Source organism: Meles meles, chromosome 18 (assembly GCF_922984935.1).
Source record: "Meles meles chromosome 18, mMelMel3.1 paternal haplotype, whole genome shotgun sequence".
Taxonomy (NCBI): Eukaryota; Metazoa; Chordata; class Mammalia; order Carnivora; family Mustelidae; genus Meles; species Meles meles.
In genome coordinates this window covers 7,504,315-7,524,461 of record NC_060083.1, presented here as the reverse complement: position 1 = coordinate 7,524,461, position 20,147 = coordinate 7,504,315, and the positions used below count along the sequence as shown (strand labels likewise).

At 52.6% G+C, this 20,147-nt stretch overlaps 2 protein-coding genes across 2 annotated transcripts in view; both read right to left on the bottom strand.

The window, feature by feature from the left end:
* The window catches only part of GAS7 (growth arrest specific 7), a 200,515-nt gene extending 193,025 nt beyond the window's left edge, over positions 1-7,490 (bottom strand). The window contains exon 1 of the mRNA XM_045984789.1: positions 6,825-7,490. Within this exon, the coding sequence (XP_045840745.1) occupies positions 6,825-7,007 (183 nt within the window). The 5' untranslated portion in view covers positions 7,008-7,490. The remainder of the gene's footprint in view (positions 1-6,824) is intronic.
* The window catches only part of LOC123929356 (myosin-13), a 118,711-nt gene continuing 105,588 nt past the window's right edge, over positions 7,025-20,147 (bottom strand). Inside the window, exon 40 of the mRNA XM_045984910.1 lies at positions 7,025-7,726. Within this exon, the coding sequence (XP_045840866.1) occupies positions 7,025-7,726 (702 nt within the window). The remainder of the gene's footprint in view (positions 7,727-20,147) is intronic.

The following is a 20,147-nucleotide window of genomic DNA, read 5'->3' as shown; positions in this document are numbered from 1 at the left end:
TCTGGTTCTCGCAAATATATCACCCATACACCCCTCTTCAGGGTTCTTTGCATTCATGATGCCTTCTGCCTCAAATCGCTTCTCCCCAGCTACTCCCATGGCCCTCCATTACCAAGATCTCTGCTCAGAGAAGCTTCCCTGAGGGTCTTCTCAAACCCCCTCCTGCACCACACACCACCACAGTACACTATTTTATTGGCCCCACAGTACCTAAAAAAAATTTTTTTTTCTAGTGTACCCTCTCCCCGGCTAAGTGTAAGCTTCTCTTCCATGTCTGTCTCTACTTCCCATCCAGCACCTAACCCAAGAACTCACAGCCCATCCTAGACACTCCAGGTTTGTTGAATGAATGAGTGACTGACTTCTGACCTTCTCAACTACACACAGCCCATGAGCTAGGAAAGCCTCTTATATCCCTAAAGGGTTGAAAACAAAGTGGAAGAAGGAGGATGCGGCAAGGGCCCAGAAAAACTGGAACAGAGTCAAATCTCGGTATCTATAAATAAAGTTTTATTGGAACTCAACCACACCCATTGGTTCCCAGCCCGTCTATGGCGGCTTCACACTCCAACAGCAGAGCCGAGAAGCTGTGACAGAGCCCATATGGGGCACGTTCATGGTTTCTCACCGCCCCTGGCGCTCTGCGAATCCCAGCGACGCAGCTGTAACTCCACTTTGCCTCTTGGTCCGCAAAACCAAAGATGTTTCCTAGCCCTTGACAGAAAAGATGTCAGCACAAGGGAAGAAGGGGAGGTCTCTGAGAACATCTTCCAAGGACAGCAGACGAGACTCACTAATCGAATGAACAGGAGAAGAGAAGGTTACAGGTGCCTGGGTGGCTTGGTGGGTTAGGCACCAGCCTTGGGCTCAGGTCATGATCCCAGCGTCCTAGGATTGAGTCCCGCATCCCGCATCGGGCTCCCTGCTCAGTGGGGAGTCTGCTCCTCCCTGTTCCTCTCCACCTCTCCACCCTGCTCATGCTCTCTCTCTCCTGCTCTCACTCTCAAATCAATAAATATAATCTTTAAAAAAAGAAGAGGAAAGGGTTAAGGGGGACAGTGAAGGCAAGGTGGGGGACAGAGAGATGGTGGTTTCCCTGTGGTTTGGCAGGTAGGGTAGAAGGGGGCGAAGGGGACAGAGAGATTATGAGCTTAGTCGGGACAAAGGACATTGAGTCCCTGGGGACCGAATCTAGCTACCAGCTGAAGAAGTGAAATAAATACATCCAACCAGGAAGGTTCACCCGATAAAACACATCTTCATCAGAGGGTCGACAGGGGAGACACAAAGCGTGCAGGGAGGAGGTAGGGAGTCCCCAGGAGCCCACAAAAACCCCCTCACAAACCGTACACCTGTTGCACTTCCCCCCTCCACGCGGTCACCATGTGCTCTGATCCTACCAAAGGACAAACCGGGCCCCCCTGCCGGCCACTGTTTCTATTTCTCTCCACAGGTGTAAACACCAAGTCACAAATCTCACCCCTGCAGGAAGAAAAGAATATACTAATTTTGCAATTAAGTACAAGGTCAGGGCGGGGATGGGAGATCAGTCCTGGCGTTCTGTTGGAAAGCCCATCGTGGGCTGCCCTGCTGCTGTGAGTAATCGGGGAGCCAACGGTGAGGACCACATCCCCCCACCCCACCCCCCTGAAGCAGCCACACAAAAATCCTGATGCCTCATGTTGGATACAGGGCTTTCTGGCCTACCAAACCTCTCCTTTCTCCAGGAAAGTGGGGGTCCCAGCACCCGGGCTAGCCGATGAGGACAATCAGACCATCTGATGAAAGCTGGGTTCTTTCTCCCCCTCCCAGGCTGAGAGAGCCCAAGAAGGTCAGCATCTCATTCATGTTTCTAGGTGGTCAATGGGCAGCAGGGACTCATGTGGTGGTGAACACATGTCGGGGATTCCTGCCGACTTGTTGCTAAGGGAACTTTTGTGAAGGTGCCCTGAATCCGCAGAATCCATAAGCCATGCCCATGGCTTTGAAGTACGGTGGGGTGGCGACTTGACCAGAGATGAGAGAGGGAGGCTCTCCCCGGCAGAGGGGTGAGCTGAAGGTAGATTTCCAAGCAGCAGGAGCTACAAAGGCGGGCAGCGGCCCCCAAATCAAAGGACAGGATGACTTAGTGACGATGGCAGAAAGCCTGTTGGGTATACTCGGTCACGGTCACATCCGCTGGGAGCCCCCAGCTCTCATCACAGCTTTGCGAACAGAGCTAAAAACCACCTTACAGAAAAATCCTATTGTGAGGGACAAGGTCACACCCACTGTAGGTAATTCTCGCGTTCCAGAACGCAAGGCCTGGTATTAAAATCAATCTGCGTAACACAGCAAGCAGCTACGAGATGTCAAGCAGCTCGGATACACTGTGTCTACTAATCACCAGCACCAAAGATCGTCACCCCCCCCCCACCCAAAAAGGCTGGACTGCCATGCCAATGGCCCAGCAGACAGACCCAGGCTTTAGGGACAGGAAAATCCAGTTTCAAATTCAGCTGCAACATTTATCAGGTGGCCTTTATGGAGAAATCCCTGGCATCTTAAGAACAACAACAAAAAAAAAAATAGGGAGAGAGAGAATCTCTTGAAGATGGAAACAGAGACTTTTCTAGCAGAACAACAGCCAGATCTCCTGCACTCTACCTCCCTCTGGGAGCTCTCTCTCTCTCTCTCTCTCATGTCTGGGCGAGCGCTGTTTCCTCTCTAATGGATCACTGTCCCCAGCTGTGCTCTCCTGACCCTTCTGGAGTTGCCAGTCTGCAAAAAGGCCCTCGATGCACCTGTAGCCACACCTGTATCCACACCTGCAGGCACCTCCCTCCCACACAGAATCCGGACAGGTCCTGTGACTCACTGTGCCAATAAAATGGGCCAGAAGGGATGTGCTGGTGGTGAGCCCAAAGGAAGCCTGGCAATTTGCACTTTGCATTCCTGGAAGCCAGCCCCTGGGGAAAGACTCCAAACTCCCTGCTAAAGAGGAAGGCCAAGTGGACGGGCGCTGGAGAGTAAGACACACGCGGAGAGAAAGGCCCCCTTGGAAGAACACCAAGGCACCAGACACGGGAGTGAAGATGCCATTTTGGAGTTCCAGGTCAGCTCTCCCTCGGGGACCCCAACCCCCACCACCACCTGACTGTGCAGGTGGTGCAGGACAAACACCAACACAGACGGGCAGAAGAACCACCCAGTGGAGCCCTGTCGACCCACGGTGACATGTGAGGTAACAGGAAATGGGTGTTTGGTGACACGAAGTCTTGGGGTGGTCTGTCCTGTGCCAATATCCACAACCCAGCCCAGCTCCACATCTCTGCATCTCTCTCCCATGGCCACACCTCAAACGTTCCAGCAGCACATCCCATGAGCCCAAAAATGGGAGAAGAGAAGGTGGAGAGAAGGAGACCGGGTACAAGGGTGACCCCCTGCAGCCACCTGGTTCTGCTGGCAGACAGGGTCCCACTTTTAGCACCTCTGAAGTCTACACCTCACAGCCAGATGGCGGCTTGTTTCCCCAAAGCTCTGGGGGGTTTCCGCGGATGTCTTCCAGTATCTTCCAGTATCTTCCATGTCCCGAATTTCTTTTCTCCATTTGGTTAAGAGCAGGTCACAGGGAATTCCCGGCCCTCCGCCCACCGAACCTACCCAGCCACAGGGTTCCCTCCTCCTGCTGCTGCTCTCCTCCCCTGGGAAGCTCCACCATCCCGAGGACCCCCGATCCTTGAGGCCAGCCCTTGACCCCACAGGGTGGCACCTCTCCCAGCCCCCACTTCCTCGCTTGGGCTGACAGTTTCCTGGAGGCTGCTTTCTGGAAACCAAGGATATGCTGCACCCTTCTACCCTTTCCTTGGGGGCCGGATCCAGGAGATTCCCCTGGGAACCAGGACCAGAATCTCCCCCCTCAGGCCCCTCCCCGGGGGCTGGCAGGCCTCCAAGGCAGATCTCTCAGCCCTGCCAGAGTTAGCTCCCAGCTCCTCTCCTTGGGGTACGCTTTTGGCAAAACCAGGGCCTCTCAGTTCCCCTTTCTTCCTATGAGCAAGACAGAAATCCTCGGAGAGTGTCCCCTTTGCATACACTGCTCTCGACCCATAGTACCCTTCCGCCGAGATGGGGCTTCTTGGTATCACTCTTTACACCAAAGAGCCAAGGTCTGCTGCACCAAGCTGTGCCCCCCACCATCGCACTCCTCCCCCCGGGAGGCTGTCCGGACCTGTCTCCCCGACAGCTCCCCCCAGTCTTCTGATCTCCGCACCCCCAGCAGGCCCAGCGCCAGGCACCTGCTGGCTGACATCCCATGGGCGTGTCCATCTCCAGACCCCCCTCTCCAGGCTCCTGGCTGCTGCACCAACTTTTCCAGCCTCGAAGGACACCTGGCTGCTGTTTCTCCAGACTCACAATTTCATATACTGGCCGGTCCACCGCCAGCGACTCCCTTGTCCACTGTTGCCTCACTGAGCCTGGCTTTGAGGACTCTCCCCATCCCAAGGGACATTTACCCACATATCCTCCAGCCCTCAGCCTGAGGGTCCAGCCTGCTCACCCATGAGGTGCCTAGACACAGAGGGCCTGATCTCCCATCCTCCGGAAACAGCACCTGCCTTGACCCCGAAAAGTCCCAGGGCTCAGGCCCAGCCCTGTCCCCACTGTAGGAAAACCAGCAGCCTCCCTGTGCAAGCAATCTTCAGACTTAGCAGGAGAGATGCTCCAGGTGGGAAGGAGCCCGTGCACTCATCGTAGCCCCCATAGGCAGCCCCCCGCCCTTAGGACTGCAGTCATCAGCACGCTGACCTGGAGGGCTGCACGTGGCCTCTCCCACAAGGATCCAGACCCTTCCCTCACTTGCCTTTTAGCACTTGAGCCCACAGGGCCATATTTTAAAAAGACACAGCCACAGAGGGGAAAGTTCAACAATCTGAGCCGCTCAGGCAAGTCTCCCCTGGGGCAACTGCCTTCACCTCTCATGCTTGCCTGAGAAATGGGGAGCCTACCTCCCCTTCACAGAGCTGTCAGGGAACGGGGGCCTAGTAGGTGCTCAAGAAACAGAAGCCCCTCCCAGCGGTCCGGCTCCCACAGACGGGCACTTGCCGTGCATGTCCCCACTGGGAGTCGGTCTGAAAGACCCTTACTAAGCACCAGGGGCTGCGACCAAGGCACCCAAGACTGTCCCAGTGGATGGCTCTGTGTGTCTCCGGGGTCTGGTCCCCCCTCCCTTTTCCCAGAGGAAAAAAAAGCAGAGCCTGTCCCCTCTGGTGAACACAGCCTATCAACCCACCAGCCTTGGGCACCCCCACCCCAAAACAAAGCTGGCTGCGTCCAGCCAGGGGCGCTCCTCACCAGAGAGACCTCCAAAGGCCAAATTTCCACATCAGGATTTCCTGGAAAAAGTGTGGCCACCAGAGGAACTCTGAAACAGGAGTCCTGAACCAGGAACCAGGAGGCTGCGGGTCTTCCTAAGAAGGGATACATGTGTTTTCCCTCACATCTGAATCCCGGGAAGGGAACCAGGGAAGCCCAGGGACACACACCTGAGCCTGCCTGACACACACCAGTTTCTCAAAATACACAACCGGGAGGGTTCTGGAACCTACTTTTCTGCCAGGCCACGAAAATCTCCTTCAGGCTCAATTTTGTTCGAATGCTACTAATCCCTTTAGGGGGGATTTTGTACCTCTAGGAGGCCACGCTCTCGTTCTGGTAATATTTTCACAGGCTATTTCCCAGCAAACTCACCCAAAATCACTTAGCCCCATCCATCATTCTTTCTTTCTCTCTGTCCTTTTTTATTTTTTTTTCTTTAAGTCCCACACAGCAATTTCTCTCTAAACTTGCTACCCTGTTCTTGGCAAAGTAGGTCAGGGGTCAAATTATAAATAAATTCAGACTTCCTGATTTGGGAGGTGTTTCTGCAGAACATTTGGTCTATCCTTACACAGTTGTGCATAGCCGTCTATTGAAGTCTGTACAACAATCCTGGGGTTGGGCAGCTTTTTACGAAAGGGGATGTCCTATGAGGTCAGTCCTCTCCCCCAGTCCACCCCCACCAAAGGACTTTTGAAACTTCGGAGCCCACTCAGGCTGTGACCATGAGCTCAGCGATTAGAGGACAGGGAGGCCTCCCAACTGTCACCCAGACAATAAACAGCCAGCCGACTTGGCTCAGCAGGTCCTTTGCAGTCCTGGGGGCAGGCCAGAACCCCAGGAACAGGCCACTCTCAGGCTCTGGACCTTAGCCCTGGGAAGCGGGACCTGGAGAGGGGCGCAGCCGCACCCCTGATGGGGCGGGTGGCTGGGGCCGGTGGCCAGCCAGGCTCAGCTGACCAGTAACTGGGTGGCTCCTAGGAGGCCAGGCAGCCTGACCCGGGGCAGCACGACCGTCCACCGGTGGCAGGCTCCGGGCTCCGGGGCCCGATGGATGCCACTTTTTTTTTTTTTTTTTAATTGATCCCTATCCTCCGCGCGTCTTCCCTAGAGCGCGGGACTCCGCAGCCCTCGGCCGACCCCTGCCACCGCCGGGAGCGCGCCGGGCCGCCCGCTCGCTCCAGAACTCAAGACAGGCAACAAGTTGTCCTTCCTCAGGGCGGCCACGATGTGCTCGGGAGGCCCGGCACGGGGGGCGCTCCGGGGGCGATCCCCGCGCTGCCCAGCCCCGAGGGGCGCCCGCTGCCCCCGCCGCCCGCAGTGTCGGGCGCGCAGCGGCTGCCCCCGGCCGGCCCCGCGGCGCCCCTCGGACAGGGGCGGCTCCGGCGTCCCCGGGTGCGGGCAACAGGTACGCGGGCGCGCGGAGCAGCGCAGCCCGGGTCTTCCGGCCCCCGGCCCTCGCCCCTTACCTCCAGCAACTGCACGTAGCTCGCCGGGAACCAGCCGCGGAGCCCGTCCTCCTTCTCGCCTTCCCACCAGCCGCCGTCCGGGACCTGCAGCAGGGTGATCAGCTCGCCCGCGGCGAAGCGCAGCCCCTGGCCGTGCCGCTCCCCGGAGAAGGGGTACAGGGTCCGGCAGCGGGCGCCGGACATGGCCTTGGCGCCCGGGCTCACAGCGCAGCCTGCATCTCTGACGAGCCCCGCGGGCTGGGCAGCGGCTCTGCGGGGTCCCAGGCGCCCGGCGCTCCGGGCTCCCGCGCTCTGGGCGCGCGCCGTCTCGGGGGTGCGCGGGGGGTCCCCGGCCAGGCGGGGGACGCGCGCTCCGCGCAGGGCAGCGGAGACTCGCAGGCTTCGCGGAGCAAGCGGCGACGCCCCCGGGCCGGGCAGCTCGCAGATCCAGCTCTGGGCGGGGGGGCGGGGCTCAGGGGGAGGAGACCCAGGCGCCGCGGGCTCCGGAGACAACTTCCCGGGGACGCGGAGCGCGGGCTGCGGCCGCGAGGGCCGGCCGGAGCCGGAGCCGGAGCCGCCCGGGCGCGCGGAAATGCGCAGCTCCCGGGGGAGGTGGGATCCAGAGCATCGCCGGGGCCCGGCTCGGCGGCGAGGGAGCGGCCGGGCGTCCGCGGAGAGGGGCTGGCGGCCGGGTGGCCGAGCGGGGACTCGCGCGGAGGCGAGGGGGCGGGGCGGGGGCTGGACCAGGGCGGCCACGCCCGCGGAAGGCTGGGCGCTCCCTCGCCGAGGGGGCAGGTCGCTGGGGAGGGGTCTCGGCGCTCACACCCCCGCCTCCGAAAGCCTCTGGAACAGAAACGCCCTTCCGTGCGGGCCTCGTGGGTCTGGTGGCAGCCCGCGGACGGCGGGCGCCTCCTCCGGGGTGCCTGCGAGGGAATGTGTCTGCGGCCGCCCCTGTCGGGGTTGGACCTGGGGTTGAACTTGACTCACCGGAAACTGAACAATGGGTGAAGGACAGGTTTGAAGCCTGGCGCCAGAGCCGGGCTGCCGGGTGGCAGTGTGTTACACTGGGGGGACAGGGCGGGGAGGCGACGGAGTTGGGAGCCTCCCGATGAGGATAAATGGAGGAAGGGGGAAAGGCGAGAGGAACAGTCCCCACGGTCCCAGGGTACCAGTCTTCCTGCAGTCCAGGCGGGCCAGGCTCTAGAGCTCTATACTCATTTACTCTGTCGACAGACTGTGGAAGGCTGCCACACCTTCCATGCAAGGAGCCAGTAGCTGCGACCATCATCTGGACAGGTGCCTGCTCTCCAGGGACCAGAGGACCTGGATGCTAAAGAAACGACCTTGAACAGAGGGTTTAGAAGTAAAAGAAAGTGGATTTCTTCTTTGGCCTGCTCTGAAGGAAACTTCAAGTCCTGTTTCCTAAGCTGTAAATAACCCGACCCTTTCATCTCCCTGCATGCTTCAAATGGCCTCCCCTTAGATTCTGCTCAGTAATCTTCCTTGGCTCCCTGTTGCCTATTAAATTAAGTACAGACTTCTCAGCCTGTGCCCTTCAGACTCTCTACAACACCTCCCCTAGCCTCATCTCTCAGGATGTTTGCCTGGATACCCCCTTACAAAACCATCTTGCCTTAAGGGTGGGCTGAGCCTTAAGATCTCTCAGTGGTTTTCAGTCCTGGCTGCCATTAGAATCACCTGAGTAACTTCTTTAGATGCTCGTGCCCAGGCCCAGCCTAGTCTTGGGAAACACACTTTGAGCCACAGTCTGCACTGAAACCATTGTACCTTCAGCCGCCTCAGCCTGGCCTCTGGCCACGGGCAAGCTGACAGATGAGATTGCTTATCGTACCCCATCGATTGCGAATGCACGAACCCTTCACTTGGCTCCAAACGGGGTGAGGGGGGGACAAACTTTGGACCACAGTCACCATGGGGCGTCCACCGCTTAAGGCAAAGCTGCAAAATTTGATATGGGAAGCAGTCACTAAAAGTAACGGAACTGATCAGTTACAAGGATCTCAAATTCCCTGTATCGGAGCGGATACGTGAGTGTCAGCAGACCGACCCCAGCTTTCATATCTGATGATAAGGCCCAACTTGATTTAGGACAGCCGGTCCAGAGCCTTCTTGCAACCTCAAATCCTCCACGGTGCCTGCAAGCCACCGGCGACCCAGTCTGAACTTTGAGAAATCTCAGTGTACAGGACATCCCAAACACTCCAGCTCCAAGAGACCTGCTCCAGAGGATTCTGCAACAACAAGATTGATAATGGCTCTCTGGTCGATACCCAAGTTCAGTCTAGACAGAACTGATTGTCCTAGCAGTCAGTGGAACTCCTGTCCCTGATGTCTTATGCATGGAGGAACTTGGACAACATCTAACACCCCAACACCTTCAGGTCTATTTTCCCATCTGTGATTGGCGTCTGAATCCAGTAGCTAGAACCTGGGCCTTGAGATGGTTAAACCCAGTAGTAGCTCAGTGTGGCCTCTCTGGCCTCCCTGTATTCAAACCTCAGCTTTGCCACTTTCTAGCTGTGTGCCCTTAGGCAACTGACTCAACCTCTCTGAGCTTCATTTTACAAATCCGTAGAAGATGGTAGTAGTTCTATATCATCATTATTAAGAGGATCAAATCAGTAAAAATGTAAACTATGCCAATACCTGGCATATTAAGTACTCAAATATTAGCAATTATTATCGATCTAGTCCAATGGTCCTGGTTGTTTGTTACCTAACACCTGTTTTGAGTGAAGATTTCCAAGACAATAATAAGTGGGAAGCTATATCTTTGGGATGCCAAAAATGTTAAAGAAACACACTCTGAGTTTCTGTTTTCTCACAGGATCTTGAAGGGAAAATGAGTTTCTCATCTATTACCCCCTCCCTTGCCTTCCTCTTCCCCGATTTTTTTTTTAAGATTTTATTTATTTGTCAGAGAGAGCACAAGCAGGGTGAGTGGCAGACAGAGGGAGAAGCAGACTCCCCACTGAGCAGGGACGCCCCCACCTCTGACGCAGAACTCGATCCCAGGACCCAGAGATCTTGACCTGAGCCGAAGTCACACGCTTAACCTACTGAACTACCAGGCGTCCCTCCCCTGATCTTCTAGTACACTCTTAAAATTCTATTTGAAATCTTTAATTATTTAACTTCTTTGAAACTAAGGTATTTTACTGAATGGTCTCCTAGTAACTCAGGGGAGGACAAGCACGTTTGTTTTAATTTCTCTCTTTCCCTCCTAAAGGCTAACATGGAATCTTCAAAAAAAAAAAGTAGGCATGGTACTTCCTGAATTCATTTTGCAGTATGAACAGGTCTGAACCCCTGCTTGTTTTCAGATTTTCCATATTGCCAAGTTACTCCATAAACACGTGTTAGAACATCTGGATTAGACTATAAACTCCTAAAAGCAGGCTTTCGTCTCTCTTTCTTAGCTTTCCCTCGACACTGCATTTATTTGTTAACCATGGGCTGGCGGGGATTTCTTTTCTATCCAACACCTGAGTCTCCAATGCCTTCCATCATCAGCCTATGGATGGCAGAGAAATATCAAGGTTTTAGTTTCTTAAAAAAAGCTAAATATAAATTTGCCATCTGACCCCACCACTTCCCTCCTAGGTATCTACCTAAGAGAAATGAAAACACATAGCCACACAGAGGCTTGTAGTGTTCCCAGCAGCACTATTTAGATAGCCAAAAAGTGGAAATAACGCAACTGTCCATCAATTAATAATGCAACTGTCCATCAATCAACCAATACAAGACATGGTAGACCTAGACAGTAGAACATTCTTTTTTTTTTTTTAAGATTTTATTTATTTATTTGAGAGCGAGAGCAGAAGAGAGAGCACAAGCGGGGGTGGGGGGGAGGGAAAGGGAGAAGCAGACTCCCCGCTGATCAGGGAGCCCAACTCCCTGTTGGGGAGTGGAACTCGATCCCAGGACCTTGAGATCCTGAGATCTTGACCTGAGTCGAAGGCAGACTCTTAACCGACTGAGCCACCCAGACGACCCTCCTTCAGTGGAACACTCGTCCGAGAAAGGCCTGGAGCACTGACGCAGACTACAGCATGCAGACACCACACAGTGGAAAAAAGCCAGATAAAAACGGGTACCTATCGTGGGGCACCTGGCCGGCTCAGTTGGAGGAGCACGTGACTCTCGATCCCAAGGTTGCGAGTTCGAGCCCCACGTTGGGTGTAGAGATTACAAAAAATAAATTAATTAATTTTTTAAAAATGTACGGTTGCATTTATAAGAAAATTCCAGAAAAGGCAAATCTATAAGAGACGGTAAATAGATTTGCGGTTGCCCCGGGGCTGGGGGTAAGAAGAGGGAATAAGTAAATGGTCCCGAGGTTTCTTTCCGGGGTGAGGACGATGCTTGAGAATGTAATTGTGGTGATGGTTACACAACTCAGGAAATCACTGAATTGGACACATAAAACAAGGGAAGGTTTTGGTATGTAAATTATACCTCAAAAAAGCTGTTACATAAACCAAAATGTAAACAAGGCTCTATAAAGGCCTCATTCATTCGTCAAGGGTCTCCATCTCCCTTTCCCTGTCTGTTCATTCAACAGCAACCTAAACAGGACAACCATTAAGCACAGACTAGGAGATGGACAAGGGGCTGGGCTTGGCGGTAGAAACACAAACATAGACCACCGCGCTGTAAATAAGAATTCCTGTAGGTCAGCAGGAAAAGTAGGGGTGAGTCCTTAAAAAGTAAAAGACTTAAAAAGTAAAATGACTTCAACAGACATTTCACAAAAAACGATACCGAAAAGGCCAATAATAACAACACCTCAAAAGGCGCTCAACCTCGTGAATCATCAAGAAAAGCAAATCCAAATCTTAAGCAGATTGCAATATACACCCATGAAAATTTAAAAAACAAAAACAAAAACAAACAAAATAGAAAATGAAATAAGGAGGGCGCCTGGGTGGCTCTGTTGGTTAAGCATCTGCCTTCTGCTCAGGACACGATAGGGTCCTGGGATCGAGCCCCGCATCCCGCTCCCTGCACGGCAGGAAGCCTGTTTCTCCCTCTCCCACTCCCCCTGCTTGTGTTCCCTCTCTCTCTGTGTCAAATAAATAAACAAAATCTTTAAAAAGAGAGAGAAGAAAAAAAGAATAATGTATGGGTGTATTTATAAATAGAAATGGAAATTTACAAAATATATGGTAAATATCAAAACAAAAGAGAAAATACCACACACTGAGGAAGACCCAAGGAGGTTGGAGCTCTCCTCCACGGCTGGCCGGAGCCCACTGGAAAATGAGATAGTCAGCAAATCTGATTCATAGCATTCTCTATGACTCATCAGTCCCCCTTGTAGGTGTACGCCCAACCAAGATGTGTTCCTCTGTTCACCAAGAGACATATGCAATGTTCATAGCAGCAATACGTATGATAGCCCAAAGCTGAAAACAGCCCAGTCCACCAGCGGTAGAGTGGATAAGAGCCTGGCAGGCTCAGTCAGTAGAGTGTACAACTCCTGATCTTTGAGTCTTGGATTCAAGCCCCACATTGGGTGCAGAGCTTACTTAAAAAAAATAATTAGGGGTGCCTGGGTGGCTCAGTGGGTTAAGGCCTCTGCCTTCGGCTCAGGTCATGATCCCAGGGTCCTGGGATCGAGCCCCGCATTGGGCTCTCTGCTTAGCAGGGAGCCTGCTTCCTCCTCTCTCTCTCTCTCTCTCTGCCTGCTTATGATCTATGTCTGTCAAATAAATAAATAAAATCTCAAAAAAAAATTTAAAAAATTAAAGGAAAGAAAATATTATAGTACCTGACCTCAATGAACACATAATCTAGATTCTAGATTCTAGAGTACGGTTCTCCAAACTTCTTTGGGTATAGATCTCCCTCAGGAAAACTCCCCAAATTGATGTACTTCTGTTATTTATAATTTAATACGTGAACCACTAAACAAATAGGTACATGGCACACAAAATTAAAATGTTAAAAGGGTTGCATTAAAGTCTAAAAAGAAGAGGCTTGGTCAGGGGTGGGAGGTTGGGGGAACAGGTGGTGGGTAATGGGGAGGGCACGTTTTGCATGGAGCACTGGGTGTTGTGCAAAAACAATGAATACTGTTACGCTGAAAAAATAAATAAATTAAAAAGAAGAGGCTTTTCTACAGTGTCTTCCTGTATGATAGTGGATGTTTTTTGTATGTCCTGGGAATCAGGGACTTGAGTGTCAACTTCGAGGAGATGGTGAGCCGGAGAAGGAATTTAGTGTACTGGAAATAAGCTTTCTTGGAATCATGACTTTGGAGAAAAGAACTGGGTCCAGTTCTCCTCCCGGAGTCTAGGAGGAACCTGGCGCAGGGCCTGACGGATCTGTTCCTCTCCTCCCCGGTTCTCCCATCTGGAATCCGAGACAGGCCCAGCCAAAGATTCGGAAACGTCAGCGTCGTAGAACCAAGCTAAAACGGAGTCACTTCTGTCAGGGACGAGACGGAAACGGTCCACGTAGGCACATAAAGGAAAACTCAACCTGACCTTCCAAGAATTCACGGCTCTTCGAGAACACCTGCCAATCCCCAAATGCCGAGTCTGTTCACACCATCTCTGGGCTGCCCTGCTCACCTGACTCTGCTACCCTCACCCAAACAAGACAGAAGATCACCAGGCAGGGATGCCTGCGTGGCTCAGTGGCTTAAGCCTCTGCCTTTGGCTTGGGTCATGATCTCAGGGTCCTAGGATGGAGCCCTGCATCAGGCTCTCTGCTCAGTGGGGAGCCTGCTTTCCTTCCTCTCTCTCTGCCTGCCTCTCTGCCTACTTGTAATCTCTGTCTGTCAAATAAATAAATAAAAATCTTAAAAAAATAAAGAGCTGGAAAAGATCAAACGGCTTGTCCATTTACCCCTAAAAACCCTTTAGTCTGTGAGAAACACTGAACTCATTCCTGAGCTCCCTAACTCGTCCTCAAAAGTACCGCAATAAACTCCGCTTTAGGCGTTGTTTTATTCAGTACGCAGCGAGTCTCAGAATCACTCAAGGCCGTTGTCAGAAAACGATGTCTATTTCCTGAGCTGCGTCCCCAGAGATTCTGGTCCCGTAGATCAGGGATGGGACCCAGGAAACCCAGAGATTTTAACAAACCCTCAGTGATCCTGCTGGAATCCTCAGCCTGAATTGGAGAAACACCATGCTAGGACAGACCATCCTTTTTTTTTTTTTTTTTTAAGATTTTTATTTATTTATTTGACAGAGATCACAAGCAGGCAAAGAGAGAGGGGGAAGCAGGCTCCCTGCTGAGCAGAGAGCCTGATGCTGGGCTCCATCCCAGGATCCCAAGACCATAACCGAGCCAAAGGCAGAGGCTCAACTCACTGAGCCGCCCAGGCGCCCCCACACCGAGGTGGTCATGGATGTCCAGGCATCACCTGTACGATCAGAGCAGCTCATCGTTTAGAAGTAGGAAGGGTTCACATTTGTGTCTCATCCGGCCATTTGAAAGGATGGCAGAGGAGAAGGACAGAGCCAGGGGCCAGCAGAACATGGGAGGCAGAGGACATAAATAGATAAACACTGAGAGGAAACAATTTGTGGGGAAGAGAAGAGACAGAGTAAGAGAAGGGGGTGGGGCTGGAAGAGAGAGGGAGGAGGGGAGAGACAAACAGGCCTATGTTTCTCCACATACACGTGCGCGATGGGATCCCCCTCCCACCACGCTTTCCCAGAAAGCTGGGGGCTTCATCTGCAAAGAGAAGCCTGGAGAGAAGGAGAGTGAAAGACAGAAGAAATTAGGGGCGCCTGGGTGGCTCAGTGGTTAAAGCCTCTGCCTTCAGCTTAGGTCATGATCCCAGGGTCCTGGGATTGAGCCCCGAATCAGGCTTTCTGCTCAGCAGGGAGCCTGCTTCCTCCTTTCTCTCTACCTGCCTCTCTGCCTACTTGTGATCTCTGTCTGTCAAATAAATAAATAAAATTCTTTTAAAAAAAAAAAGAAGACATTAAGGACGCTGTGTGGGACCTAAAATCACATTCAGAAACAGAAGTCCATCTTTTTACTGGTCTTGGCGGGCGAGTGGCAAAAGAACTTTCTGCCCCATTCCCTTCCACCCCTGGAGGAAGCAGGGAAGTGTGGAAAAGAGCATGCCCTTTGGGAGTAAGTAACAACAAAATATCCACAAAGGAGCCCCCCAGAGACTGGCAAAGCCACAGGAAAGAGAAAGTCTGAAGGGCCAGGACACACCTCCAATTTAATGGCTTTCATTAACATATCTAAAGCTTGGACTCCCTTTTGAAAGGTATCCCAGCCTGATTTTCTTGCCCCAAAGGCAAGCCCAACAGACCCCAATTTCTTCCCCACAGGCAGCGTGGCTGCAGCTGGGGTTTTCATCCATAAGAAATGCCCCTCTTAACAAAGTGAGAAAGTAGTTCTAGAATGTTCCTTCAAAGGCGCTCCCTTGATCCCTGGAGACTTCATGAGCTTTGCAAAACCTCACAGGAGTTGCTGGCCGAGGAAGACTGTCAGGAGCCTCACGTTTTTTGTTTTTTTTTTTGTTTTTTTTTTTTTCAGGACAAAACCCCACCACGCAAGTCTCTATTCTTCTGAAGACTAAAAATAAATTCAGAATTAATCACAACAGAAAAGGAACAGTCTCTTCGATGACTATAATTAGCTCTCCGTTTATTAATGAAGCCTCCAATTATTAGGCTCGTCCGAGTCCCAAATTTCTGCTTACTAATTATACGCCTAGGACGAGCGGCTTCACCTCTCGAAACCTCCATCTGTAGAATCTTCTCGTCTACACAGGAGAGACGGTGATACTCGTTTCATGAGACCGTGGGAAGGAGCGGCCACAGGAGGCCATCTGGGGACTGTTCCTGCTCAGGGGTCCAGGACTACCAACATGCACGGGGCTGGGTGCCGACCAGAGGGGGCTCTGCTTCTGAAACCAGAGCGTGGTCTCTGGAAACATCCAGGCCTGATATCATGAGGAGGTGGAAGGAATGCTTGTTTACTCTCCAGACTAGTAAAAACTCCTGCCTGAACCTCCCAGAACAACACCAATGAGGAAAGAGAACGCAGGCTGACATTCCCTTGATTTCCCCAACGGGATCTCCCAGTCGAGCGAAGGAAGCTTTTCCAAGCCCTTCTCATGGGCACCTGAAGGTCAGAGCCGGAGAGGCATGAAGGACCCTGTGCGGACCCGTGGGGCAGCCTGGAGACTGGGCAGAACATGCTTCACGGGAGAACCTTCCAACAAACTGTCTTTCAAAGCTGTCCGTTGCCGGCAAACACCTCAAGTGACCTCTAGGAAGCAAAAGGGCAGGGGCAGGGCATGCCTCTGGCCATTCGAGGTTGGCGGTAATGAGGCAGCAATCTCTGCTCTCCCAGAGCCCAGGGTCCAGATCCTCCAGGAATCCAGGACTCAGCGAGAGCTAGGCAAAAGCAATTTGGAACAAGCAAGGCAAGAAACGCACTCGATGTTGCTCAATGTCAAAGTCAGGCTACTTTGACAATGGGGCTTCCTAATTCTCTTTTCCTTCCTTCTTATAGGCTTAACATTTTCCGGGATAAAATAGGACACATAGGCACCTGTGGGTTCTTGGTGCACCTGATTCTTTTTTTTTTTTTTTAAGATTTTATTTATGTATTTGACAGAGAGAGATCACAAGTAGGCAGAGAGGCAGGCCGAGAGAGGGGGAAGCAGGCTTCCCTCTGAGCAGAGAGCCGGATGCAGGGCTCGATCCCAGGACTACTGGGACGATGACCCAAGCTGAAGGCAGAGGCTTAACCCACTGAGCCACCCAAGTGCCCCTCAGGTGCACCTGCCTCTTAACCAAAGTCCTTCAGAACATCCGTCGAGCCGACTCACTCAGGGTCTTCGAATAATTCTAACAAACAAGCTTTAAAAAATTTAAAAAAGATTTAAAAAATCTGGTCTTCCCAGTTTACAGTATATGGAACAGGGTATCTTGATGGCAGGAGGAAAGGATCGCTTGACAATCGCAGGCTAGAGATCTGGAATAATCCCTAAAAAAGGCTCCAGAAAGTCCAGAGTATCTGAGCCCAGAACCAATTGTCTCGCGGTGAGAGTTGGTATTAGACTGAGCCACACGAAAATTATGCCAGATCATTTCTGATCTCCGCACATACTGGTTTTAATGCCATCGGCTCAAGGTAGCGTCCCTCCGTCCAAACCCACCTGGAACAGGGAAAGCAAGGGGTGTGGAGGTCTCTGCTCTGTCCCGAGCCTCCCACCTTCCTTACAGACTGTCCCTGTCTAATGCTTTCCACTCTGGTTACGCTGGATTAGTGGCTCACCAGGATTCCTGGGAGCTTGGGACAAGTCCAGAGGCTTGGGACCAACTCCTCGAGACTTGGGCTGAGGCGCCCAGGAAGGTTCTCATGCACAGACCCGTCTGAGGATAGCACTTCAGAATTCCCTGGAAATTAAAAAAAAATTCTGATGGCCAGATTGTAGTCCATACCTAGCGGGAGCCAGGCCACAAGCTTCTTTTAAAGATCTTCCGGGACAGCCAAGTTTGGGAACCACCAACCCAGTGCACCATGCATGACAGAGTCAGCTGACAACCTCCGTTTCCAACGGCAGGAATCACCTGCAGCCCCAAACACACCACTTCCTCAGGGAGCAAACACAGGGCAAGGAAAGGCAAAGGGCTGCCCACGCAGGTGGCTCTGGGTAGGTCGTGGGTCAAGTTCACCGAGTCCGGGCTGGCTGGCTTCTCCCACCCGGCTGTGTGCCTCTGGGGGTGGGAACACCTGGGAGGCCCTGCTGCCTCAGCCCCTTCTGTTTCCCCGGGCAGCCTTGCCTTCCGAAGCCCACTTCACGAGGGACACACACTGGGGAGCCACTTCCCCTGCCTGGGAGCTCAGCCCAGGACCCACCAGGGAGCATGTTACCATGACAATCCATCCTGGCATACTATTCCCCAGCCCCCTCCTGCTCCCCCAAGAGCCCTGTGAAAAATCAGCATTCGCAGGGTTTCCCAGGCTGCCTGGACGTCTCCACAGGAGGGGGATGTGGGAGGTTTTCCCCTCTCTGTGCTTCTGGGGGGGAGGGGAAGAGGGGGTGAAGGCAAGAACAACAGCCTCAAAACCAAACTCCCCAGTCTTCCCGTCCACTGGGAGACTTAAAGAAATCTACCCCCGGACAGCGGGCAGCGAGGATGGTCAACTGTCATTGTGGTCACGATGTCTGTCCAGAGGAAAGGGATTGGGGACGGATGAAGGAGAAGGGGCCATTTCTCTGGGTGGGGGAGGGGATCCGGACGGGGAGATAGGAGAGGAAGCCTGGAGACAGTACCAATCGTGATTCTTCGAGAGACTGGGGGGGGGGGGGGCGGAGAAATTGAAGAAAGAGGATGAGAGGAAGGACTTGCAGGGAGCAGGGGTGGGAAGCCTGATGGAGAAATCAGGGAAGGCAGGTAGGAGGAAGAAACGGAGAAACGGAAGCCGCAGGGGTGGGGATGGGGCGTGGAGAGAAGACTGAGGAAGGAGAGCCTGTTAGTGACCCATGGTCCTGGAAATGAATGATTGCAAAACGTAGCCAACATGGAGTATTATCTCCCAGGGTCTGTAGGTGATGAATTCAGGAGCAGGTGCCTTGGATGTTCCTGGCGTGGGGTCTCTCCTGAGGGGGCAGGCAAAGTGTCACCAGGACCTAATTTATCTGCGGGCTTGACTGCAGCTGGAGGACCGCCTTCCAAGGTGGCTTGCTCACGTGCCTGGAGAGTCCCATGGAGGCTGCTGGCGGGTCACCTCCATTCTTCAGCATGGGGTGCTTGGGTGTCCCCCTGACATGGCAGCTGGTCCCCCCCCCGCAGAGAGAAAGAGGTCCACAAGCCAGGAAGGCACAGCTGCATTATCTTTAATGACCTATTAGCTTCGGAAGTTAACATCTTCTTGGTTACACAGTCAGCCTGGCACGGGGCTGGGAGCCTCTTTGCAAGGGTGCGAACAGCAGGCGGTGAAGATCATTGCAGGCGATGTTGGAGCCTGGCTTACGACAAGGAGAAAACCCTTTCTGAGTCATGAGACTACAGCATGGGGTGGTGTAGATTTATCCCTGCCCGAGGGAACCCAGCAGATGGGGCGAGTGGGGACTACCATCCAGGCTGAACTTGGAGAGTCTGGTCACACCCCAGCCAAAGCAGGCAGGTACACCTTACCTTAATATACCTCTCTAGAAGAAGTACGTGCACTATTCCTCCAAAGGGGTGGCTTGTGTCTCGGCCTGAATTTATCAGAATACTTTCAAGGGTAAGTAACAGAAAATTCAACCTAAAAAAAAAAAAAAGGAGAAAGAAAGAAACGAGAATAATATATCGATTCATATAAATGAAGGGTGCAGCGGTATGAAGCTTCAGGCATGGCTGGATCCAGGGTCTCAAACAACATTGTGACCTCTCTATCTTAATTTTGCTTTCTTCTGATTTGAAGTAACTCTGTATTAGCTTTACTCTCTTAAAGCTCTCTCATAATCCTGGCCCCCAGCAGCCCCAGGATGGACAGTCCTTCTTCCAGCATTTGAAATAAGTTTGGGAACCTGACTCTCTCTCTGATCCTACCCTCGAATGTTTACCGTAGCCAGGGAGATGGGATATGCTGATTGGCTTAACCTGTGATGTATGGCCACCCCTAGACACTGAGGGGGCTGGCTCAGTTCCATGCAACAGTACCCAAATAAGTTTTATCAAAGTGAGATCTTGGATGCTGGAACGAGGGAAAGAGAGATGATGCTGGCCAGGTCAAAATCACAACATTCCACAAGCCCCAGGCCAGCACTGCACTGACTGCAGGGAGAGGGGTCCTCCTAGGGCCTTGGGGTGAAGCTGCCCACTCAGATAATCTCCGAGGTACAGAGGTAAAGGGGGTCCACATGGCTCCTGACTTAGGTGAGGTCAGAGGCTTGGTTTTCCCCAGGCGTGGCTGGTGGACACTCCGATCACAGACTCGGGATCCAAGCTGTAGACCTTTCAGAATTAAAAAAGTCGCATTTTTGTTTTCAGAATACTTTTCTCAACAGCAGAAACAACATTTATAATACAAGAGAGAATCTAGGGGCGCCTGGGTGGCTCAGTCGGCGAAGCGTCTGCCTTCGGCTTGGGACATGATCTCAGCGTCCTAGGATCGAGCCCCGTGTCAGGCTCGCTCTCTGCTCAGTGACAAGTCTGCTTCTCCTTCTCCCTCTGCCTCTCTGATCTCTCTCTTTCTCAAATGAATAAACAAAATCTTAAAAAATAAATAAAAGAGAGAATCTATTCATTTATTGGGTTTTTTTCCCCATCAGATGCATTGGAAACCCTGCCCAGATGCAGGATGCCTTGGGACCAAACAATGTTTAAACTAACAGGG